At 50.8% G+C, this 25,126-nt stretch overlaps 1 protein-coding gene across 1 annotated transcript; it reads right to left on the bottom strand.

Moving 5' to 3' along the window:
• Window positions 1-48: 48 nt before the first annotated feature.
• COG7 (component of oligomeric golgi complex 7) lies at window positions 49-23,871 on the bottom strand. The gene is made up of 18 exons (XM_081888250.1): window positions 23,728-23,871; window positions 22,474-22,685; window positions 20,207-20,355; window positions 19,060-19,176; window positions 18,108-18,276; window positions 16,835-16,917; window positions 14,992-15,114; window positions 11,984-12,182; window positions 10,494-10,621; window positions 9,134-9,288; window positions 8,247-8,363; window positions 6,975-7,040; window positions 6,563-6,746; window positions 4,570-4,707; window positions 4,251-4,334; window positions 3,005-3,119; window positions 928-1,071; window positions 49-440 (listed from the first exon to the last, which is right to left on the bottom strand). Exons 2-18 carry the CDS (start codon window positions 22,637-22,639, stop codon window positions 274-276), a joined length of 2,304 nt encoding a protein of 767 aa, XP_081744376.1. The 5' UTR covers window positions 22,640-22,685; window positions 23,728-23,871; the 3' UTR covers window positions 49-273.
• Window positions 23,872-25,126: the final 1,255 nt, after the last annotated feature.

The following is a 25,126-nucleotide window of genomic DNA, read 5'->3' as shown; positions in this document are numbered from 1 at the left end:
CCCAAGGTCTCCCCAATCTCCAAAGAAGCTTCCTTGGGGAACAGCTGCCTCTTTTAAGAAATTTATTGAGTGACTTACAGATAAACCCTCTCCCTCGCAACTCTCCTTCGCAAGTGCCCACATCTCTTCTGTGATTCGACAGCGTTCCTCCACCTGGGAAGGAGTCCATCCGTCCTGCTGCAAGGAGTTCGGAGTCTCCACGCACCTCGGATGTTTCCGCATCCAAGTGCCAGTCTAGGATTCTGAACTTTGTGCTAGGAGCAATCAAGGAGTTTAGTAGTCCAGGCCCCTCATGGCTGCGATGCTGGTGGCCAAGCGACGGGGAAAGCTTTTGGCCGTCTGCTTGTAGTCCTCAGGCTTGGTCTTCAGGAGAGCCACCATGTTCTGCAGAGCCTTGGAAGGCTGGAGGCCCAAAGCATCCATCACGTTGGCCAGGTAATCTGCAAGGCCAAATGCCGGTCAGAGGGAAAAGAAAGAGGCCGGGCAGCCCCCTCCCCAACCCTGACAGCCAGGAGCGAGATCAGTCAGGACCAGACCTCAGCCTGATTCAAAGCCCTGATTTGTCCAAAGCAGCTGACAGCTGCACCCAGAGAAAAGGGTGAGTCCCAACAAGGTGGTGGCCTAAATCCTTGTCCTGGTGGAGATTCCCAGGGGATCTTCACTGACAGGCAGTGTTGTATAGTGGTTAGAGTGTTGGGCTAGGAACTGGAAGTCCAGGGTTCAAATCCCTGCTCAGCTATGAAACTGACTGGGTGACTTTGGGCCAGTCAGTGTCTCTCAGCCTGACCAAAGAGAACCATGTATCCCACCTTGGAAGAATGGGATGGGATGTAAATAATGAAATAGAGGTTGCGAGGACAACCTCCTGGATCCTAGCCAGAGAGAAAGCACCAGCTCCCTTCTGCGAAGAGAGGCAACCGCCCTTACCGATGTCTGTGGCCAGCTGCTTGGTGGAGTGTGGAGTGAGCTCGGGGATCTGGAGAATGACCTCACAGTACGTCTGCATCGTGGCTCTGGCGAGGGAGCCCAGCCAGTAGTCGGCCATGTTGTCCAACTCAGGGAGGTCATCACCTGGGGGCAACAGGGTGGGGGGAGAGAGAAAGAAGCATGTCAATTGGAAGTCACCAGAACTGAGTTCCAGCACCTCTCAGGTGGGCACCATTGCCATTCTAAGAGGACAAGGGAGGTGTTCATGGTGAGTGAAGTGTTCTATGGCCTGAAGGAGAGTGGCAGCCCTAGTCTCTAAGGAGAACACCAGCTGTCCCCAGCACCAGTTCCGGAGCCCCTGCACTATCCTGCCTAGGAAGATTTGCAGCAGGGCCACCTCGGACTAGGGCTCCGCAGCTGGTCCTGTGAGGGGAAGGGGTCATAGCTCAGGGGAAGAGCACCCATGCTTTGCACAAAGAAAGTCCCAGGTCCCATCCCCAATGGCATCTCCAAGTGGAGCTGAGAATGTGCCCTCTCCGAAGGAAACCCTGGATAACCGCTGCTCATGCAGATGACCTGATCTAGAAAGACCAACAGCATGATGGTTCCTCAGTTCCAGCATTTGCTCAGCTGAAGGCAATGTAAGGAAGAGGTAGAGGAGGAGAGAAACCCACTCCTGGCCTGCTGGGGCACCACCGAGCAGGCTGCCAGCTTTCAATCCACACACCCCATACCACAAGCAACCTGCAGGTTTTTAACTTTTGCCCAACCCTTCTTTCATCTCTCGCTCTTTCCAAAGGTTAGCAGAGTATGACTCTGGAGAAGACCTCCAGAAGGAGGGAGGGAGGGAGGGAGACAAATCACTAAGAACAAGTTACAGACAGAGTCCACAAAGGCAATGCTTGGCATCCAGAAGGACCTGGACAGGATTTTGGAATCCAAACAGCAGCCTAAATTATAACCAGAAGTCTAGTGCCAGGGCAGACTGCCTTACACTGAGTCAGAAAATTGGCCCATCTAGCTCAGTATTGTCGACACTGATTGGCAGCAAGGGCTCACCGGGGTATCAGGCAGGGGACACTCCCTGGGACCAGGGCGGTTTTGCATGCAAATCTGATGTTCTGCCACTGAGTTACTACAGCCTTCCCCAAAAGGGAAGATCCTGGGGCACCAGCAGCCCATTTGGCTTCAGGGAACGTCTCAGGGAATGCTTCCAACCCTTCACACCAATAAGCCAGACCACAGTCCTCCCAGACAGATCTGGTCCACGGCGACTGCATGCCCTGAGACACACAGACAGCTGCCTTTGTACAAGGGGCTGAGCACCAAGAGGGAATTAGAATATGGTGACCTGGGCCACGGCCAACACCGCCCCCCCTTCCCAACCCATGGGTAACAAAGGCAAGATTAGTCATGCTCTGCTAATGTTTCCCCGGCAGAGACTCCTGGGCTGAGCCGTGCGGTGGGTGCCCCACTCCCTTCTCATCATCCCAGCACCCAATGCTCAAGAAGAAGTGAGGGGTGAAGAGGGGACCCTCGAGGCAAGGATATCTCCCAAAGGAAGGCAAATCCTGATCCTGGCCAGGGTGAGGTAGGTTGGCCCAGCTCCAGGCACAGCTGTCCAGCTCCCTACTAGAATAAGCCTGGAGAAGAGGAGAACTGAGAGGTGATGGGACAGCCACCTTCAAATATCCGAAGGGAATATCGGCAGGGAAGATGAAGCCAGCTTGTTTTATATGATGGCTTCAGATATTCCCACCAAACGTTAGGAAGAACTTGTAACAAAGGAACGGATGACCTCAGAAAGTGGCAGGATCTCCTTTTGTTGGAGGTTTTTTAACAGAGGTTGGGATTCTTGAGCTGCAATTCCTGTCTTGCAGACGGCTGGCCTGGATGGGCTTTGGGTTCCCTTCCAAGAATGAAGTTCTGTGAATCTATCCCTGCCTGGCCTGACAACAGTCGACAACAGGATTCGTGGAGAGGTAATCCTGGACCATTCAAGCAAAAGAAAGAGCAGCACAGGCAGCTGTGGGAAATCCCAAGAGCAGCTCCCTTTCAAAACTTCGCCTTTCCCCACCTTGCTCTGGAGGAAAGGGCAGCTTCCCAGCATGCAATGCCAGCTCCAGAGCTGAGTCTTCCTGGGTCACAAACGGTTCCAGGTGGAGAGGCAGAGACATGATGTACTGGCCAATCTAGGAAGAAACAGAGGGCGCTCCATCGTCACACAGTCATTTATTTAAGAAGTTTACATACTGCTCTTTGTCAAAAAGGCTGGTTTACAACATAACAGCATAACAAACAACACAGGGTGCATACATACCATAATATCCATAAAGTACACACAAAAACACCTGCAAAATGCAAGTCTAAGAACTGAAGACTAAGTAATTATCTGCGCATTTCAGATACAACTATAAAGCACGATACATATTTAACAACAGCTGTAGTTGGTTTTTAAAAAAGTATTTCTGAATCAGGCCAGGGGGGGCATCCAGTCCAGCCTCCTGCTCCCACAATGGTCAACCAGACACCCCAACAGGAAGAAGCCTACAAGCAGGGCTCAAGTGCAACAGCAGCACTCTGCACGCCCGCAACTCCCAGCAATGGGTTAGTCAGAGGCATCTTGCCTCTGATGCTAAATGTAGCAATAACAGAAAATGAGATGCTGGATTAGGCCAATGGCCCATCTAGTCTAGCCTCCTGGGCCAAACAGATGCTTGTGGAAAACCCACATGCAGGATTCAAGCACAAGAGCACTCTCTCTGCTTCTGTGGTTTCCAGGAAATGGTTTTCAGAAGCACTGCTGCCTCTGGCTGTGGAGACAGAGCTCAGCCATTGTGTCTAGCAGCCATCATTAGCCTTCTCCTCCTGCATGAATTTGTCTAATCCTCTTTTAAAGTTGGTGGCCATCACTGCCTCCTGTGGGAGGGAGTTCCATAGTTCAACTATATGCTGTGTGAAAAAGGACTTTCTTTTGCCTGTCCTGAATCTTCCAACATTCACTAGATATCCATAGATCTCTAGTGTGAGGAGGAAGAAAAGCTTTTCTCTATGCCATACATCATTTTATAAACTTCCACCCCGTTGCCTCTTGCCTTTTCTACAGACTAAATGCCCCAGACGCTGCAGTCTTTCTTCATGGGGGAATAGCCCCATCATCCCCTTGATCATTTTGGTTGTGCTTTCCCTGAGCCTTCTCCAATTCTACAGTATTCTTTCCGAGGTGACACAACCAGCATTAGGGCAGGTCTTGTGTTGTCCTGCCTGCCTGCCTGCCTGTCTCCCATGCACACACACACACACACACACACAAATGATCTTACGTTGCTGATGTATTCCAGGGGTGTGAGGCTGAAGTTGGGCAGCTCATCTGTCAGCATCTCCCCAGTGCCACTGGTGCTCCAGCTCTGGCGGGCAGCAAAGCAGAGAAAAAGGCAGCTGAAGCCACGCAGGCACCAAGAACAGAACCAGCATGATGGCTGGAGAGGGAGCCCACTGAGCAGGGAGGTTCTCCCCGAGATGCAGCAACATTCTTGGAAAGATTGCCCCACCCCCACCCCACCCCCTCCTCATTGCAGGAATCCCCACCCACCCTAAACCTAGAGGCACCCATTGGAGTTTCCCTCGCAAGGTGCTGCTCACCTCCATCTTGGAAACCAACAAGAGTTGCTGCTTGATGCGAAGGAAGACGGAGTCGAAGGCCAGCTGGTGGGCCTGCTGGTTGAGGCGCATGAGGGCCGAGCGCGAGGCTGACAGCAGGTTGTGGCTGGTCCCTTTCTCCTAGGGTGGGGAGTCAGGGAGTCAAGGCCGGAGGACACAGGACAGACTCCGCCCTACCAACACCACCAATTTTTTTTGTGAGTCTCATGCACCCTGAGGACCAGGGACCACTGGTCCATCTAGCTGAGTACTGTCAACACAGCAGCTCTCTGGAGTTTCAGGAAAGTCACCCCCCCAAAAAAAAACCCCAACCTGAAGATGCCCGGGATCAGGGTCCTTCTACAAGGAAGGCAGGTCCTTTAGCCACTGAGCTACAGTGGTCCTACCTTGAGCCAAGACTGAGCATCCGCTTTGCCTATGGAGCCTGAGCTCTGGAGCCAATCGTACAATGAAGCCTCTTCAGAAGGATTCTTGGTTCTCAAGCTTGCAGGGAGGGGTGGAGGGGGCTTGTTTGGGCAAAGGACAAGATGGCACCCTCCCCCAATGCACATACAGAAGCCAATTGGACTGGCAGTTAAATTGGACTGCAATATGAGAGAAAGGACTCCAATATGAGAGGGCAGCTGCCTAGCATGGGTGGTACTGGGAAGGTGGCATGGCGCCTGGATGCTCACCACACCTCCACATCTGCCGCTTGAGGCGGCTGCCTCACTCTGTCCCATCACAGGGCCGGCCCTGACCCCTCCCCTCCTTCCTGACACCATGGAGAGCTGCTGGGAGCCAAGCAGGAGATGCTTGGCCAGGTGTGACTTGCTCAAAAGGCCCCACACCGTGTGGCTTAAGGCAGCCTCTTTTGCATCTGCACTGAGAAGGGCCCTTTTGGGGGCCACCTGATGCTCCCTCCCTCCCTCACCACCATCCGTCATCAGTTCATGCAACCATCCTGGCTTCTCTCCACATCCCCGCGGGAAGTGTGCCCTGCCCTTTCCAAAGAAACAACTGAACAGCAAAAGAGAGGTCAACTGGGGCCAGCCAGGGCACGGCAGTCCCAGAAAGCAGAGCACACGGGGCTCTCGACACCCAGCAGGCACGTGGTGGGGCGAGTGACCTCAGCAGGGGCATGCCCTGAGCGGCAAGAGATCCCAAACCCCCGTGAGAAAATAAGCAAGGGGGCAGGAGCGCCGCAAAGAGGCCCCCGGAAAAGCAAACAGGCTGCTGCAGGGAAGGAGCTGTAACCAGAGCTGCTTGTGTCCCCTCCCCTGGGACAAGTTGGGAATAGGCAGAGACCAAGGACAGCCTGAGAAAGCACTGGCAGGAAAGGAAGCCTCAAGGGTTCAGGGCTGCAGGCGCAGCATGTATTTAAAGCACATCCTCCCCTTCCAAAAACAGAACCCTTGGGAGCTTGCTCCTCACATAAGAAGAGCCCTGCTAGGTCAGGTCAATGACTCGGCTAGCCCAGCCTCCTGTTCTCATAGCAGCCAGCCAGATGCCTGTGGGAAGTAGCACCCAAACACAAGAGCACACACACACACTCCTCCTGTGATCTTCAGCAACTGGTATTCAGAAGCATTGCTGCCTCCAACTGTGGAGGCAGAGCCAAACCATTGTGGCCAGTAGCCATCGATAGCCCTCCCTCCATTAATGTGTCCCATCCTCTTTTAAAGCCGCCTGGGTCACTGCCATCGCTGCCTCCTGTGGCAGCGAGTTCCACAGTCTAACTCACAGAAGTATGGTTCCCTAAAAAAGCGCCCTGAAAAGCTACAGTTCCCAGGATTCTTTTTTTTGGGGGGTGGAATGTGCTTGAAATGCACTTTCAATGTATGGTGTGTGCGCACCCTCTGGTTCCAGACGACACATTCTCTCTCTTCTCTGCATCTCCCCATCCACCCAAGTGTGGGGGGCAGCTCAGAGCCAGGAGGAGCCCAGTCTGCCCCCTAAGTACAGAGCTCCGCCAGCAGCCAGATGGAAGCCCCACCTTGAGCGTGTAGAGGGTCTCCAGCAGTGCAGCATACTCGGCAGGGCTCTCTTGCTGCAGGTAGTTGTGCTCCTGCCAGGGGTTCTTGAGGGGGCTCTGCTTCTCTGTGCTGGGGTCTTGGAGGCCACTCAGGCTGCAGGGGCTGTAGGAGTCCGAGAGGTACTTCCCTGCGGCGGACAGGATCCTGCAAACGGCAGGAGGGAAATGGAGCTGAAGCCCCTCCATGGGAAAAGATCCTTCCCCCTCCCCAAGCCAAACACCAGCACCCCCAGCAGGTCAAGGTCCACTCAGACCTCTAGATCTTACATCCTGCACAGAATGTGTTGCATGACAGACAACCGACAGCTGTCACAAGGTGACTGGCACCCTGCTCCCCCTGAAGCCCACCCAAACTTTGCACAGAAGACATCACCTGTTTGCCAGCTGCTGCTCAAAGTCTCCACACTGGCGCAAGAGCTCCCCACAGGTGGCGATGATCCTGGGGGAGAGGAAAAGCACCTGTGACATCACAGCATTCGTAAGCCGCCACCAGGCCCAATGGCAGGAGAGAGCAGACGTTGGTAAGAACAGGACGCTGGGCCAGGTGGGCCAGGCGATTCCCATCATGCAAACATCAGAAGACCCTGCATGGCCCAACTGTATCCTGTTCTCAAAGTGGCCAAAAGAGTGGACACACCGTTTCCTTCTCATGCTGTATCCAAGAGCAGAGAGAGAACCTAGCCATTGTGGCCGGCAGCAGCTGTTTATATCTGTATCTCCCACTAATCTTTTAAAAGCCATTTCAGTTCGGTGGCTGTCATTTGTCTGTAGACAACTAGAAGCAGCTTGTTGGAGGGGGGGAGTAGAGTTGCCCCCAAGAATCAGTGGGTGGATTTTTTATTAAGTTCTGTCCAGTTATGGAGCTTGGAACGACTTTCCCTTTCCTCAGCAACATCTGCCTTGGCTCACAACCTTGAGCAACCTGTAGCCTTCAACTCCACAAATGTAGCAGTGTAACTAGCCGCTTTGGTGCCTGGTGTGCGGCATGTGTGTCCTGCAGCCGGGGACGAGGTGTGCTGCGTGGAGCCTCTTTGCTGCCTCCCCAGGGGGCCAAGGGAGAGGCAGTGGGCAGGCACAAGCCCCATGCTGCCATTTCAGGCAGCGCGGAGCCTGCAGGTGCCCAGGAGAGCCTCATGGCTTGGGCACACTGCAGGTCCTGACATAAGTGCTTGCCCCTGTGGTGTGGCGCCCACTGTCAGCAGCATTTCGTTACGTTGTTGACTAAACCAAAAAGTTTCGTGAGCCCAATTTATTATTTTTATTATTTTTTAAAACTCATTTTTTTGTCATTTTGCCTCCCCCTCAGTGATGACACCCAGGGCTGCCCACACACCCCTCCTCCACCACTGCACAAATGCCTTCTGCAATGCACCTGGCTCTCTCGATGTGGCGTGTGCTGGGGTTGTCTGAACCATTCAGGTTATTAGGGGGGAGCTGGGGTTAGTGGGTTGTTACTGCAGAGGAGGGGGGGGGCTCAGCGTTATGTTTAAATCTGCTCCCAGCTTGCGTGAAACCACAGCTACAGGTACACCATACATTTAAAATACGTTCTCCCCTTGCCCTGCAAGAATCCTAGGAACTGTAGTTTACCCATACCAGAGCTACAATTTCCAGCACCCTTGATGAACTGCTACCCCACTCTCACCGGATTGCGTTCTGGAAAGCGGTCCAGTCTTCTTGGAAGAGCGAATCGGAAGGGATGTCCTCCAACTGGCACTTCTTCCTGATTGACTGGAGGGCGTTGCTGAAGTCAGAGGTGTATCTGCAGAAAGACCCAGAAGTTCAAGATGCACTGAATACCATGCCAGTTTATGATCTTTGATGGCAGGGTCACATTACTGATACGTTTCTAATTCTTCATGTGTTTTTAATCCTTGCATATACGTTGCTTTGAGAAGACAACTAAGAAATCTACATCAGCACCACACAGGGTGAGAGCTGAGCACCAGCCCTCCAGGCAGGGCAGCCATCACAAGAGAGGGAAAGCAGGGTAGTCAGGGCAGCAAGAAGCTACATCCCCCAACCCAAATAACCAGGCTTGCATCTTCTCTGTGCTAAAACTCCCCCACCCCTCCAAAAAGCAAAACTCTGTGGCTTTCATATATTGCCCAGTGTGAGCAGAACAACACAGACACATTGGATTGCATCCAGCTAAGTTCTGCCCTGAGTGGAGCTCAGTTAGTCACGTCTATCAAGTTCAATGGGTCTACTCTTAAGCATGAGCAGTGCTGGAATACAACCCACTGTTTTGGAGGCATCTGTTATTCTCCTTGTCAAAAGGAAGCAGCCAGGAACTATGTTGGGAGGGGATTTGAACAATCAAACCCCCAGCAACCCTGTGGTTTGGGGGAATCTGAATCCTTTGCTCACAACCACATTTGGAGATGCATGGGTGGACTGGCACTCACTTCCAGAGAATGACAAAATCCAGCTGCCTTTGCCAATGGCAGGGAAAGCTTCAAACGTCCATCAAAGGAAGGGAGGGAGGGAGGAAATAACAGCTGACTTGCTAGCCAGCTCCCTGGGACTCACTTGCTGAAAAGGGCTCGCAGGGCCTTGAGGAGGCCTCCTACCCCCAAGCCGTCCGTCAGCTTGAGGCAATTGTCCACAGCCTCCAAGGCCAACCTGAAGAGCTTGTTCACGGAGTGGCTGAGCTCCTGCACGCAGTCGATGACCTCCCCGTGCTCCTGCACAACCACAGGACATAAGTCATACCAAGAGACAGAGAGGGGGGTATACCCCCCCTCAAGAAGGAACATCATCCCACCTGATACTAAAGAGACAGGAAATCAAAGCAAATGTTTCCATTCGGACCCAGAAGCCTCCATCATTCCTCAACGCATCCAGCAAAAATGAAAAAGCCCTCAGCATTTAAAAAGAGCTGGAGGGGAAAAGGTTCATCTCTGCCATCACTCACCTGGCAGGATAGGTAGGACTGGACCTAAGTAGCTTGGCAGGTGTTTTCACAAGATAAACACCCTCCAAAGGCAGCAGAGCACCTCAGCGGTGCAAATACCCTCGAGGAAAAGTTCAGGGAGCAAAAACAGCCAGAGGCTTCAGCCGCCAGTGCAAGGGGTGACTCAAAAGCCCTGGCCTACAGGAATGGTGGGTGAGCTTCTTCAAAAGCCAACCTGGACTAGAGTAATGAGGGGGCTCAGAGGCCCTCCTGCTTCAGAACCCAAGGAGAACCTGCAGGATTAGACCTATGGCTTATTTGGTCCAGCATCCTGTTCTCAGAGTGGCCAACCAGATGCCTATGGAAACCAGAAAGCAGAACTTGAGTACAAGAGCCGTCTCTCCTTCTGCGGCTTCCAGCAACTGGTATGCAGAAGCATTGCTGCCTCCAACTGTGGTGGCAGAGCAAAGCCATCATGGCTAGGAGCCATCGATAGTCTTCTCATCCTCCGTGAATGTCTAATCCTCTTTCAGAGCCATCCAAGTTGGTGGCTCTTGTAGGAGAGAGTTCCCTAGTTTAACTATGCACTGCCTGAAGAAGGACACCTTTTCCATCCCGAATCTTCACTTTGTACATCGCAGGGTGGGCTTTAGATGGCACCTCCCTTATGAGGGGGGCATTTGTGCATTTGGCTGGTCAAACCAGCCTTCCCGACCCTGGTGCCCTCCTGACGTCGTGGGCTGCAACTCCCACCCATCAGTTTCAATGACTCTTGTCACTGCACTTTTTGTTGTTGTTAGAAAAGTGGGATACACACACACAGTCCTCACAGACAGCCAATGTGGTGCCCTCCACAGGATGCTGGACCGCCAGCCATCATCCCTGCCCCCTGGCCATGTTGGTTGCTGGGGCTGGGAGCTCAATGCTCCTGGAGGGTCCCTTGGGGCCAACAGGCAGGCAGGCAGGCAGGCAGGCAGGCAGGCAGGGCTCCCTTACCAAGGGGACAGCGCTCAACTGGATGAGGAGGTTCTCTTCCTCCAGGGCTCCATACTGCAACTGGAAGAGCTTGTAGGGACCATAGACAGCTTCCACCAGCTCTGTCACCTTCACCAAGTTGCATTCCCCTAAAAGCTCAAAGAAAGAGCATCACAGCACTTGTCCCCAATGCTTTTGCTCCCACCACAAAAGTCCCAGGACAGGTCCTAAAAAAACCCACCCTTTAATCCACTATGGGCATTTTCACGCACTCCCTGCCCCCTCCCCCCGTTAGACCCCAAAAGAGGCCCCCTCCCTCCCTCCCTCCACCCCCAGCTCTTTCTGGGTCCTACACTGGCTCCCACCGCATGCCTTGCTGAAGCTCCCCACTCTTCCCCCCAGTCTTCATCGACTACTTTGTCCTGGGGAGGGGTGGGTTAGGGTGCTTTGGTACCTTCCTGGCACAGTCCAGTGTACCCCAATTTTTCCCTCTCCTGAAAAGGCCTACGGAAGCAGGACAGGCAGAAGGACACTGTCCTGGCACAGAAGGAAACTGCATTTTTCACTGCACACGTTTTATTTTATGATGGTGACGTGATGTCAGCTGCCTTGTGGGGCCCTAAAATGCTGCAAATCAAACAAACTGAACACCCAGCTTGGGAAGGGTGCCCCGGGGTGAGAGGGAAATAAAAGGCATCCACGTGCTCTTGGCACTGTGTTTTCAGCCTTCCTTGACTAGAAGACTTCAGTGAGTTCCTCACAGGCACCAGGACAGGCTGCTGCTGCTGCCAGCCAGAGCTGGGATGATGCAGATGCAGCATCTAAGTCTGAGAGGGAGAAAGGCCTGGCCTGCACACTGCCGGTATGTGGCTCCCGGAAGATTGCCCAGGACAGACTGAGTACCTTGGGCTGAAGGAAGTTCCCCACCCCAGACCCAAGAGCGAGTGAACCCAGGCCGGCAGCTCAAGAGGAGGTTCAAAGGCTGCCTCCCCCCCTCCCACCATGCGGCTGGGTGGGAACAAAGCAGCCGCCTGTTCCAGGAGGGTGCTGGGATGCTACGCGAGTTTGTCGAAAGCAACAAGTGCGAAGATGTATTTACTCAAGGTAGTATCAGAACTGTTCGGCTTCAGCAAACACTTTAAGAACTGTGTCAACACCGCTCAAGTTAGTTAAACAAAGTTTGGTACAAATGTTATGTAACCGATAAATGGCATCAATGCAATGCTAACAAATTGCATTCCGGTAAGAATATATATAAATATATCCCGTGCACAGAAAGGAAAAAAAGGAAGGGGGGACGAGAACAATGATGTTATAAGAAAGAAAGAAAAACTTTCCACTTTCCCACTCTGTATCACTTTACTTCTTTATAATTTGAATTCTTCCTTTAATATTAAAAATTTTAAACAACAAAATAAAAAGGGAGAGAAAAAAAGGAATGTACTTAGAGGACTTGCACAGAGATGGATCGGGACAACACGCAAGGAGGCATGGCTCAAGAGGGCACTTACTCAAGACGGGCAACATGGCGACCTCCAGGCCGCGAGCAAAGTAGACTGTGGCATCGTACAGCCCCAGGAGGCGGCTCAGCCTGCTTTCAGGGCCAGCGCGCTCCATGGCAGTGCTGAGGCAGACGGGGACGGAGGGGACCAGGGCGCTGAGCACCTGAATCAGCAAGACAACCACGACTTGGTGGGGGTTCTTGAAAACCTGCAGGAGGAAGCGGAGGCGGGGGATGAGACCGGAGGCTGCAGTCGGTGGACCTGTCTGTAAATGAACACTGGAAGCTTCCTTAAGACAGTCAGACCAGTGGTCCATTGAGCTCAGTGTTGTCTGCACAGACTGGCAGCAGCAGCAGCTCACCAGGATTTCAGGCAGGGGCCTCCCTTTCAGAGCTCTACCAGGAAATGTCATTGGGGGTTGAACCTGGCACCTGAACCTGCAAAGCCTTGAATGACACCCCCTATGGCTGGAGGCATTCTGCAGGTTGACCCATGTGGGTGAAAACTTGCCTGTTTCAAAAAGCTAGAAAAGGAAACCCACCCTGAAGGGTCCGTCAACTACAAGGACATGCCGACCCAGAGCTGGTCTGAAAGGCTGGCAGACTCACCAGGCGCTGTTAAAAAGATGGGAGGGAGGGTGCTGATGGCAGCTGTGAGACACATGTAGTTCCCCAACCAACAGCCTCTCTCTGGACAATCATTTTATAGATTCCTGCACTCCATGTGGAGCACACAAGCACAACACTTTCCACAGCCAAAGGGATGAAATATTATCCTACATATTTGCACATCCGGCCAGTTCAGAAGCGACTTGGGATCCATAGCAGCATCTTCTCGCTCTCTCTCACTCACAAGCACACACACAGGTTTTCCTCTTTCTCTCTCCCAGAGCTACAATTCCCAGAGTTCCCTGGGAAGAGGGGTCGACCATTAACCACACTGGGAACTGTAGCTCCAGGAGGGGGAAAGGGGCCTCCTAACAACTCTCAGCTACCTTACCAAACTACAGCTCCCAGAGTTCTTTAGGGAAGCTACAGCTGTTTCAAGTAGTCAAATTGTGCTTCAGGTGTATGGTGCCGACACAGCCCATGATTATCACAACCCGGAGAGGGGTGGGTTGAGAACTCCCTCTGGGCTCCTTGCTATAAAGAGGCCTCCAACGTACAAGAGATATACATCAGCTTTCTCCTTCATGGGTGATAGGTCAGCTCCAGTGGCCTAATCTGATGAAGTTGGCAGCAGCCTTCTGAAACTCCAGCCACAATAAACTAGCTGAGCCTCCAAGATATCGCAAGGACCCTTGGTATTATGCTACAGGTGCTGCTGCTGCTGCAAACGATTCCCTTCAGGGACTGCACCTGCCTTGTTGCTACAGGCACAAGCCTCCCACAGTATGGGCATTTATTCTCCCCAGAGATAAGAATAGCCCGGTGGCTGGACCAGGCCAATGGCCCATATCTAGTCCTGCATTTATTCATTCAGCCATTTATGTATTTATTTCGTAAAATGTATATGCCGGGTGATGGTTAAAAAAAAAAAAATCTCAAAGTGGTTTACGAAAAGGATAAAACGATTAAATTGTCAATTAAGATAAAAATTAAGATAAAAAGCGAAAATAACAGTAGACTAAAAGCAGATGAACTTTCTAAAACACCCAAGAATGTTTTCAGCAGGCACCAAAAATATTGCAGTGAAAGCTCCTGCCTGATGTCACTAGGCAAGGCGTTCCAAAGTTGTAGGTGCAGCCATACTAAAAGACTGAGTTGTGACAAATGAGGAACAGGTATGATGTGGCGTCTGTAACAGGGCCAGTTCCACCAATCAAAGTGGAACAGAGCTCATGGTTTGTTAAAAAAAGCTATGGTTTAAACAAAGCATCACATGGAAACCAATGTGTGCTACCTGTGAGAAATATGGAGGTACGGGGGCTCCAGAAGAACAATCTGAAGCGTGACGAGAGGTCACTGCAGCCTCCTATTGTCCCAAATTTATACTCTGCTTCTCAGCCTGCTTTAGCTCCCAGGGAAGCAGAAAGCTACAATTAAGTGCTAGCAGCACTTAAATACACATGAGAGCCAGTGTGGTGCAGTGGTTAAGAGTGTCGGACTGGGGCCTAGGAGACCAGGGTTCAAATCCCACCACTTGGCCATCAAACTCACTGGGCAAACTTGGGCCAGTCACTGCCTCTCAGTCTAGCCTACCTCACAGGGTTGTTGTGAGGATACAATGGGGTGAGGGAGATCTATGTACAGCACTTTGAGCTCCTTGGGATAAAAAGAAGGGATATAAATACCATAAATAAATTAGTGCCACCTCTCCTGCTCCCACTCAATTTTAGACATATGCAGAACTGCCCACACTGTGTAATTCATCTGGTTCTGTTTGTCATAGAGAAGGATGAGGAGCTGTGGCAAAACGCCAGTCAGAATCCCCTACTGAGGAGCCTTCCTCAGAGACTCCTTTTAGCACTGCAAGGCTCCGCAGCCACGAGCGTCAGAAACCTGCTTTTAAAAAATATATATCTGAGCGAACATACACACAGAGGATGCCACCAGGATGCCAGCATCCGCTTCACACGCCAAAATCCCAGACTTGCCCACTGCAATTACAGAAACACAGGAAAAACACCAGCGGAATCTTTTTGTAGAACCAGGCTCGAAACCGATGGCTGCAACAGCCCATTTGTATTCAAGGCCTCCTTCGTTATCAAGATGAAAATGCTCAAAAATTTGCAAGGGAACTCTCCTTCGAACTAAAATCCAGCCAAGCTACACGAGCTGGTTGGGAAAACCCTGGAGGGGATATGCCAGGCCATAAACGAAGTGCGCATTTTGCAACTGCTCAGCTGAGCGACTCGGCTGCATTTCAAAGAGATGGAGGAGATAGAGCAGCTTCAGAAGCAGCTGCACTCCAAGACCAGACCTACCCCCAACCCCTACCACCCTGGTTTGTGGCCAACTCTTCCACCTCCCTGCCTGGCCCAGCCCCTCCTCAGCCAGCCAGCCCCATGGCCATACCTGCGTGGCCCACTGCAGCTGAGAGTGCCACGTCCCCAGCAGACCATCGTAGAGCTCCGTTAGCTGCCGGTCCAAGGGGAGAGGAGACTGGCACAGATCCTGCCACACGGCCACCAGCTGCACCTGAGGGTGAGGATACACATCAGGGTCGCATTTGCACAAGAGATTGCTTCTATGGCGCCTCTGCTTGGTGATAAGTGGCACCATATGGATTCAATAATTGGGTTTTGCTCTTCCAGAATGACATGGAGAACAAGAGAGCAGCTTTTTATGATTCTATAACCTGCATCCCAAGAGCAGCGGACTGACTTCAAGATTGCCTCTGAGCAAAACAGATGTTATGGTTAAGAGTGTCAGGACTGGGAGACCAGGGTTTGAATCCCCACCCAGCTGTGAAGCTCACTGAGTGATCTTGATCTGGTCACTGCTTCTCAGTGTGCCCTACCTCACAGGGTTGGTGTGGGGATTAAATGGGGAGGAGGAGAAGTATGCATGCCCCCTTGAGCTCCTTGGACGAAAGGCTGGATGGAAATGTAATAAACACAAAGTAAATGAAGTTCATCCTTCCATCTGATGAGCTGTGGGCAGCAGGATGCCAGACATGGATCAGAGTTCAAGCCCCGGCTCAACTTACAGGGTGGCCTTGGGTCTAAGCTGCTTAACAGGGCTGTTGTGTAGACCAAATGAGACAGGGCCACACACCAGCCTGAGGATGCTTAAGTGGAAATCCAATAAAACAGCAACTGCTGCAGGGACCGCCATTCAAATAAAGAAGCTTGAGGCTAGCATTACACACGTGGCCCCCAAAACACTTGGACCAGGGAGCATTCCTGGAGCCAGCTGCCACTCTGGGCAAATCACACATACCCAAGCACAAAACGATGTCAGAAGAGGCCCTGGCTCCCTTGTCAATTTAATTAAAACTGGTATGTTACTAGGAACCAGGGATGAAACCAACACTACTCAGTCCAGCCCCAGCCCGGCTGCTGAACTGGCTGTGTCCCAGGGAAGGGCAGCCCAGAAAGCGGATTATTTGCCACCCTGCCACCCAGAATGTACGCCTTCCCACTGCCAAGAGAGTTGCATAACTCTCACCCAGTGGCGATGGGAATCTGGCGTCACAAAGGAAGGGGCAGGAAAGGCTCATGGAAGGCACACAAGCAGGGGGGGAAGACAGACTGGGGGGAGGGGGAGAAGAGGGTATATGAGTGCCACCCTTGCCTGCCCCCTGGTGTTTCTCCAAACTGTTGCTTGTGTAGTTTTAGCACTAAAAACAGAAGGGCAGGAAAGAGCACCTGGAAAAAAGAGGTGCAAAGAGGCGACGGGAATTTGGGCAAGCCAGGATTGCGACAGGGGCTGGCACCATCCTGATTTTCCCTTGCCACAAGGAAACAGGATTTTGTGTGTCATGGGCAGTAGCAGAGCAGGGAACCAGCAGATCTGACCTATGGGGGTCCAATCCAACAGGGCTTGTAGTGGATGCCGTGTGAATTAGCAAGAGGTGCCATGACACTGTACAAGACATTAGTCAGAGCAGACCCACAGAAATTAGGGTGCATTAACCTCAGGGTGTCTACTCTGAGCAGATCTTAGCTGGATACAACCCTCAGCAACCAAAATGCCATAAGTGGACCTGGGCGCCGATAGTACAGAAAAAACACCCCCTGTCACCACCCCATTTTGTGATCTGCCATCTCCCCAAAGCTGGCCAAGCAACAAGGCAGACGGTGCTCAGGTCTGCAAGAGCAAAAGGAGCGATCTGTCTTCCTCATTCCACCCAGAGGAAGGCAGTTGGGGTTCAAACCACAGCAACTTGTGTGTTTCAGTGGGAGGAAGGGAGTACCTTGTGGCACTTGTAGTAGTAAGCCAGCAGCTGTGGCATCCGGTCGATTTCAGTGAAGACTTTGACGAAAAGGCGGGCCTGATCTAATAAAAGGCAAAAGAGCTTCGGTCAGCCAGTTTTGGGTGGCAGGTGGAGAGACAGAGAGGTCAGCCTCTTGCCCAGGTAGAGCTCAGATCAAGCGGGAAGCACAGAATTCTTTGCCTAATCCTCTTTTAAAGTCCAAGTTGTTGGCAGCAGCAGCAGCAGCAGCAACCCTTTTCATTTCCTAAAGTCCCCCCAAAACTTGTAGGTGCAAATTAGAGCAGATCATTGCTTCACAAATGCTGTCATAGACAACCCAACCCCACTCCCCTCCCCTCCCTCCCGCACATGTGTGGGTTTGTATATTGGGGGTGGGCAAGTGGACAGGTAACCTCTGGGCCAAACATACAAGCAGGAAATGCTGTGCTGGAACAGGAGGGAAAGAAGCTCAACCTCTCACAGGGCCTGGCAAAAGCCTCATGTGCAGTACAAGGGTGCCCCCTCCTGGTGGCTCCCTAAAAGAGCGCCAAATGATCCAGTTGTGATTGGAAAGTTTGCCAAGGATCCGCAGTGGATTACTACAGTTCTTTAAGAACCTGAGTCTAAAGGATTTCTCCCAGGGAAGAAAAAATTTAAAAGATCAAACCTGAACAACCGTCACGACCCACTAACAAACCACCTGCTACACAATTCCTGAGGAAGCTTTGTGGCACGAGGAGCATCTCTACTCCTTGGCCAGAGGACAGCATAACATGTGGCACAGCAGTGTAGGATGGTCCATCTTTTCATATCAAGTGGGCTCCAAGAGTACTTTGACACAGAATCCCCGGGGCCCCACACTGCCTTGTCACATCCGATGGGGGAACGAGGTCAAAATCTGACACCTCCCATTGCCTTCCCAAAGCCAGCTAAGCAAGGTGCCGGATTTTCAGAAGGAGATGCAAGGTTCTGGCAGGGTCCTGGAGCCCTTCCACCTCCTTCCCAAGCTGGGGAAAGCACTAACTAGGCTTTGGGAAGAAGGCCTAGTTGGACCACCCTGGTAGTATCAGACTAGGACCCGGGAGATCAGGGTTCGAATCCCCACTCAGCCATGAATTTCACTGGGTGAACTTGGGCTGATCATTGCCTCTCAGCCTATCCTACTTCACAGGGTTGTTGTAGAGATTACATGAGGATGGGGAGAGCCACTGTGAGCTCCTTGGAGGAAAGGGGTTATATAAATGAATAATAGGAGCAAAGGCCACAGACTCACCAACAGACTGAGCGTTGAAGGCAGCCACGATCTGGGGGCTGGCTAGGGCCTCCAGCCGGTTTTTGAGCGCTTCCAGATGCACACACTTTTCCGAATAGTCTGGTGTGTCCACCAGGACTGCCAGGCTGCTTTGCATGCTGGTCAGCTTGGCTGAAATCACAGACACGTCCTGGACCCAGAAAAGAACACCACCATTTGGTCATTGGAATTGCCCAGTGAGCACATGTTTTGCACATCCCACCCACACCTGCAAGGCACACTTCTGTTCCCCTTTCATATGAAATGAAGGACAACCTCAACAGCTCATTTTGCTCAGGGCAGGGGGGAAGTGGAATCCGAAAAATAGATGGTGTCCATTTAAAAAGAAATAACCTTGCACAGTTCCAGCTTGAGAAGAAGCCAAAGAGGATAACCAGCCAGCAGCAGCAACAGAATTGGAGAAGAGTTCCAAACTCAACAAACCATGAGATTCTTCTGCCATGTCAGCATCTTACACAAGTCAGTAGCAGAGAAGCAGAAAAAGTGCACAGGCTGCAGAGACAACCCAGACAAACGCCCAGCAGTCTCCTTCAATAGCTTAAAAAAAAAAAAACTGTTCCCAAGGCAGCAACTCAAAGATCATTCTTGCTCTCTAGCTGACCAGTGCCTGGTTGAAGGCTATCAACCCCAATGGCTCTTCTTTGCCTCTGGTCTGAGGCCGCAATACCAGATGCTGTAAGCCACAGGAGGGGAGAGGGTTCTTGTGCTCAAATCCTGATTGCTGGGTTCGCACAGGCATCTGGCTGGCCACTGTGAGAAAAGGATGCTGGACTAGATGGGCCATTAGCCTGATCCAGCCGCACCTGGGGCTGATGGGAACTGTAGTCCAAAACATCTGTACTGCAAGAGGTTGGCAAAGGCTGACATCTAGAGGTGAGATGCACTTTGCAGCCGTGTGAGAATATACACATACCTGTGTTTTAAACGTCTCCTCGATGTCAGCACTGAGGGTGCTCCACTTGTCTGCCTCCTGGAGAGAGTCGGCGGCCAGCTGCATCCTGGATTTCACATGATCCAGTTTGACCAAAACCTGGAAAAGAGGCAGAAAGAGCCACAAAAGATGGCAGCGAAACCTGCCTTGTGTCACATCTTAATTTTGCAAGTGACAGTTGGTTGGTTATTGTGTTTTTCATTTTAATGATAAAGACACTCCCTGTGAGTTAGCCATTTCTCTTGGGCTGTTTCTAAATAACTAATGAATGTTGAAAACATATCCAACTAGAAACACAGAAATTTGGCTCCATAACAAAGCACAACTCTGGGATTTGGGGGGGGGGTTCCATCTACCATTAAAGAATGTAAGGAGAGCCCCACCGGGAAAGACAAGGGGGTGGGAAGCAACCTGTATAGTTCAGCATCCTGTTCCCCAGAGTGAGACAACCAGACATCCTTAAGAAGCTCTCAAGCAGGGCACTAGAGGCAAAGAGTCTCGCAATGTATGCTCCTCAGAGGCATGGCTGCCACTGAACCCGAGGCAGCTTGAGGCCTTTTAAAAGGGGTTAACAAATTCACTGAGGAGCAAAAGGCTATCAGTGGCTACTAGCCACAATGGCTTTGATTTTACTTCCACTGTTGGAGACACTAATGCTTCCGAATGTCAGCTGCTGCAAACAGCACACAGGGAGAATTCTGTTGCATTAATGTCGTGCATGTGAGCTGCTTCCCTTTGGGGCATCTGGTTGGCCACTGCAAAGACAGAATGCTGGACTAGATGGGCCCCCTTCAGGGAGGCTCCCCTGCTCTTCTCATCTTTTCAGTGCTTTGCTATACTGTACTGTACATACCAACATGGCAGCCAGAACCAGCAACTGCCATGAGCAGAGTCGAGGTGGGGAAACATCTGTGGCCCTCCTGATGTTCTTGGACTCCAGCTCCCACCAGCCCCAGCCAGCTTAGCCAATGGTCAGGGCTGATGATGGGAGTCAAAGAGCAACAATAGCCAGAGGGCTGCCAGTTCCCCGCGCCAGGCTGACCCCTTCCATGCTTGTGCCTCTTGCAGCCAGCCTGCAGCTACTCCAGGAAAAGGACAGCCCACCTGGCCATGCGAGAGGATCAAGTACCTGCATCGACTGGGCTGTATCCTGCTCCAGCTTCTTAATATCTTCCCTCACCAGGACCATTTGCTCCTTCAGGAAGGTTGCCTCCTGCTTCAAGGCCTCCATCTCCCGGAGAACTCTGGGCATGCTCTGGAGCGCCTGGTGGCTTGTCTCTGCAGAAAGGGAAAAGCAACCATCAATGATTCAGTGGCTTGGTGTAAAAAAGGAAAAGAGATTCCTTATTGAGAGTCCAGAAGCCGGGCAAAAAAAGAGGAATTATATCCCCAGAGGACGGGGTATTGGGGAGAGAAGAGGAATCACCAAGTGGGGAAAGCAGGGATGGGGACATTGCAATTCAACACAGCACTGAAGGCTAGAAATACAAGGATATGAACAGCCACTTTAAATTCTGACTTCTCAGATCCTCCATTTCTGAGCATCCAGAACAACGTTGCAGCCTCACTTCTGACCTGTTCATCAGCTTTCTGGAATAACATGACTCTTCCGGCTAAACTGGCATGCCACACTTCTCTCACCCACTGCTGTTATAGTCAGCATCTTCAGCACAACCAGTTAGAACACATTGTGTCTTTCCATGACATCACAGAAGCTCAGCCATTGGCTGGGAAGGCTTCTGCACTCTCACCAAGTCACTTAAAGAAGCACACTATGTCACATTGCAGACCAATTTTCCCTAACCTACAGTTCTCAAGCTGTTTTGCACTGTAAGTCCCATTAGTTAGCACAGCTGTGTGATGCTGGGGGGCTGATAGGTGAACAGATGTGCTGGACTGGGCCGATGAGAACTTTAGCCTCCAAAAGCTAGAAGGCAACAGGATGGGTTGGCTGGCTCATTATTTGTGAGTCACAACATCTGCTTCTACTGTGGCTGCTATGCAGGATGTCACAGGAAAAACTTCTCAGAGACTCAGCTCATTCTACTCTCCAACAAAAAGACTTTGCATTTTTAAACTTTAAAGTCAACCAAGCTGCTTTCCTCTTCTGCAGTGTGAGTGGCCTCAGTGTGAAGCTTCAAAGAATCCCTCAGCTTTTTTCTCTCCTGTTTTCATCAGTTTTCCACCTCATCTAAAAACACACAGCAAATTGAAAAATTGCTACCTTTGAGTATTGCAATAGGGGTCAACGGTCACAAAACCAGGCTCCAGTAAATCCACTTGCCAAGTTAATTATGGAATCAGGGAAATAGAAATAAAAGAGCATGTAAAAGGATAAAAAAGGAAGATGGAACGCCTCTCTCCTTTCTTTGATAAGCTTTCTACTTCTGACCAGCAATTTAAATGGTAAAACATCTTTGCAAGATAGTTTGTTATTTCAAATTAAAGCTAAAGGCTGCATTTCAGGAAATCCTTTGTGGAAGAAATGCTCAATGTGTTGAACTCATGCACATTTAATCAAAAGCAAGCTCTGAGTTCAGTGGAGCTTACTTATAGGATTTCAGGCTAAGCAGCAGAGTGTGGTTGGGAACAATTGTAAGCTAGGTGGGGGTCTATAGTTAGAATACAGCAGATCTTTCTCCCATCTACCCTCTCCCCCCATTTTAAATAGGGACAGGTAACCTGAAGCAGATGTAACCTGAAGCGTATGTAACCCGAGGTACCACTGTATGTTTGTAATAGTTTGATTAGATCACGTATTATAGAGGACATAAATCACCAAAGAGTTTACATGCCAAAAATTTGGTCCTTTCATTGAAGAAAACCCTAATGTAGATTTCCAAATCCCAAAGACAGAGATATCTAGTGATCCAAGTTGGGGGAAAAACACATTTGAAAAGCAGACTCCAGCCTATGAAAGCTTGTGTCACCCAAAAATTTACTCTTTATTGAGGTGCCACAGAACTGCTAAAGAAACTAGCCATTTTCCCTACATTCTTTTGCAATACAATTTCTTAAAATAAGCATCTCACTGGCCAGCTTCCACACTTTGTGGCTGCACCAGAAACGGCAAGATAAAAGTGTTTTATTATTTTAACTAACTTGTTTAAACAACTGCACTGGAATGGGACAGTCTTTACATTTTGAAAAGGTGAAAAACATGTCAACAGCTATAGAACAAATTTCAGATTAAAGGTTTTCTTTTAAGTCAACCTATGTAAAGTCTGTTGCATAATTTAATCAGTCGATATCCATGCTGACAAATTCATACAATATTACTGTGCTGTCAAGGTGAGATTGGACTTCACAGCTGGCTTGCAGAAACTAAGCTACTAAGCTTAGCTACTAAGTTCCTGCCCTGGAACCTTAAGTTGCGCCTCCTTAAGTTGCTATTACCTTCCACGGCATTGTTGACCTCTTGGATAAAGAGCTGCAATTTCATCACCACCGTGTTTGCGTGGGCATCCAGTTTGCCCGGGGCCTCCTGTTGGACTGCTCGGAAGACCCCGTTCACCCAGGCCTTCACCTCAAAATCATCAGCCAGGAACTTGGAGAAATCCATGCTGTCTTCCACCCTCTCCCCTTGCGTGGGAGCGAATCAGCAGTGCCTGGAAGGGTACAAGACGGACAGATGTGAACAAGGACAGGGTTGCAGCAGCTCAGTGGCAGAGCACCTGCCTGACATGCAGTTTCAATCACCACTAGTGGCATCTCCAGGAAGCGCTGAGAAAAGTCTCCTGCCAGAAGCCCTGGAGAGCAGATGCTACCAGTCAGGGTAGACTAGGAGGTTGGCTGACTTTCACAGGTCACAGGTGTGAATAAGTAATCAATTCAGAGTTCTGGCAAGAGTAGCCTCTCTGTCAGCTAGCAGTCAGAGTGGATTGGAAGGACACAGGGAGACAGAGGGAGAGCTTGGTGCAGTGGTTAGAGTGTTGGACTATAACTAGTTGGGCTGTGAAGCTCACTGGATGACCTCAGGCTAAAGGCCACCTCTCAGCCTAGCCTGGCCCACAGGGTTGTTGTAAGCAGAAAAGGGGAAAGAAAAACATGTGTGCTGCTGTCAAACTTCTTGGAGGAAGGGTCAGGATACAAATGAAATACAGAAGTATGCCATACTGATTAGAGACTTAGACTAGGACTTGGGAAACCAGGGTTTGCATCCCCACTCAGCGATCTTGGGCTATTCACTGCCTCTGAGCCTAGCCTACGTCACAGGGTTGTTGTGGTGGCAGAATGAGGTAGGCCACCTTGAGCTCCTTGGAGAAAAAGGTAGGATAGAAATGCAATGAAATAAAGATGTGAGGTGAGGAGGAGAGGGCAAGCCCATGCCACTGCCGTCCTTAAATATAGTATTACATTTATGCAGAGAGAATATTCCCTAATCCACACTTATCTATACAGAGAGAAAGGGGTGGGTGTCAGTGAGAGCGAAGGGAGAAAAGACGTGACTTACTCTTGAAGGAGATAAAGGGTGCTGCCTCTGCCCCTCCCCGCGCCCCTATGTGCCCCTCACCCCGACTTCCTCATCAGGAAATAAGAGGCGTTCAGCACAAATTTCCTTTCCCCCCCTCGCCCGCCCCAGTGCTCTGCCTCTAGGGCTTGGCCCTGAGAGATAGACTGCCCCTGTCCATGGCGGGTCCACTGTCTCACCTGCCCGCCCGGGGCCCACCTGCGCGCACGCGCACAGCCCCGTCTATCTCCGTCACTCTTCAGCCCAGTGGGCCGCCATCTTGACAACGGGCCTGGATTGGCTGAAGCTCCGCCCCCGCCGGCTTCACGCCGGGCCCCGCCCTTCCATCCCGTGGATTGGCTCCGCTCCTGCTGTCGTGGCTCCGCTGAGAGAGTCCCCGCCTACACGCTGCGCGCAGGCTTGTCTGGCGCCGGGGCGGAGACGCTTCAAGGGGCTTCTGCTGAGCTTTCCGTAAGGGGCAGGCAGGCAGAGAGCCAACAGGCGCAGTCTTTTCCTGTCTGAGTTTCTGCCCCTGATAGAAGGCTAGGCAGTACAGGCACACGTTGGCTGGCAAAATAATAACGGGCTGTATGCAGTGCTAGCCCCACTTTGGGTAAATGCATTGAAATGAATGATCATGACTAAGGTAGGTTCATTTATTTCAATGAGTCTGCCCTGAGCAAAAGATAGCTGGATATAACCCACTCAGAATAATGATTGATTTATGCCTCTTTTTACATTCATTTCATATATTTTTGCTCTGAACCTCTTTGATATTTTAATGAAATAGTGGTCTATAAATTCTTTGTCGATTATGATGGCTTTTGATTTGATTTCATTCTGCAGGCAAAAAGCATTCCTCTACTCCCTGGCGTTTGACTCATTAGCAGTCTATGGCCTTTTAAACAATGTTACGTGTTTTTGTGGTTTTTATATTGTGAACCACCCTGTGATCCTCAGATGAAGGGCAGTATAGAAATTTAATTAATAATTCTGAGCCATTTCTCCATATTTATTTCTGAATGCTGAAATTGAATGTTTACACTTCTGCACTTCACTCAAGTCATAATTACAGTTATGGTTTTTTGATTGATCAATACATTTGTTGACTTTTTGCAGTTGTATACTTAAAAAATAAGAAAACCATGTTAGAAGTCGAGCAACTCAAACAGAGGCAGCCACTCAAGACCCCCCCCCCCCTGAAGGCACCCTAGGAAGAGTCCTTGCCCAGGACAGCTGCTCTTGGGCTGAGAAGACGCAGAGAAGACTGACACCTTTGGAAAACCAGGCTATGCACACTCCACGTGCTTGCTCCTAAATGCAATAGGAGTCACACAACCAGCAGCATCTCCCTGGGGAGCAAGGGTGCTGCTGCCTCACTACTAGCTCAAAGGAAGAGGCATGCAAACCAGTTTTCTCTAGACCTCTTGGCAAGAGGCAGCTACCCAGGGCAACATGTTTTGATTGGGTGCCATTAAGGGAGGCCACAGATCGAGCCCACAGGGCAGAATGCTTAAGCTGTTTTCAGCATTGTCTTTTAATTGTTATAAGCTGAACCTGGGACCTTAGGATGAAGGGTGGGTAATAAATTACCGTATT

The sequence above is a fragment of the Podarcis melisellensis genome, assembly GCF_964234715.1.
Source record: "Podarcis melisellensis genome assembly, chromosome: 14".
Classification (NCBI taxonomy): Eukaryota; Metazoa; Chordata; class Lepidosauria; order Squamata; family Lacertidae; genus Podarcis; species Podarcis melisellensis.
The sequence above is the reverse complement of the archived record's forward strand: the minus strand, read 5'-3'. Positions and strand labels throughout refer to the sequence as shown.

Coding starts and splice junctions, on each gene's coding strand:
- COG7 (XM_081888250.1), bottom strand. CDS start 22,639: ATGGATTTCTCCAAGTTCCTGGCTGATGATTTTGAGGTGAAGGCCTGG. Junction 15,115..16,834: donor ACTACTACAAGTGCCACAAG/GTACTCCCTTCC, acceptor CCTCACCCTCAG/GTGCAGCTGGTGGCCGTGTG. Junction 4,708..6,562: donor AGACCCTCTACACGCTCAAG/GTGGGGCTTCCA, acceptor TCCCCACCCTAG/GAGAAAGGGACCAGCCACAA.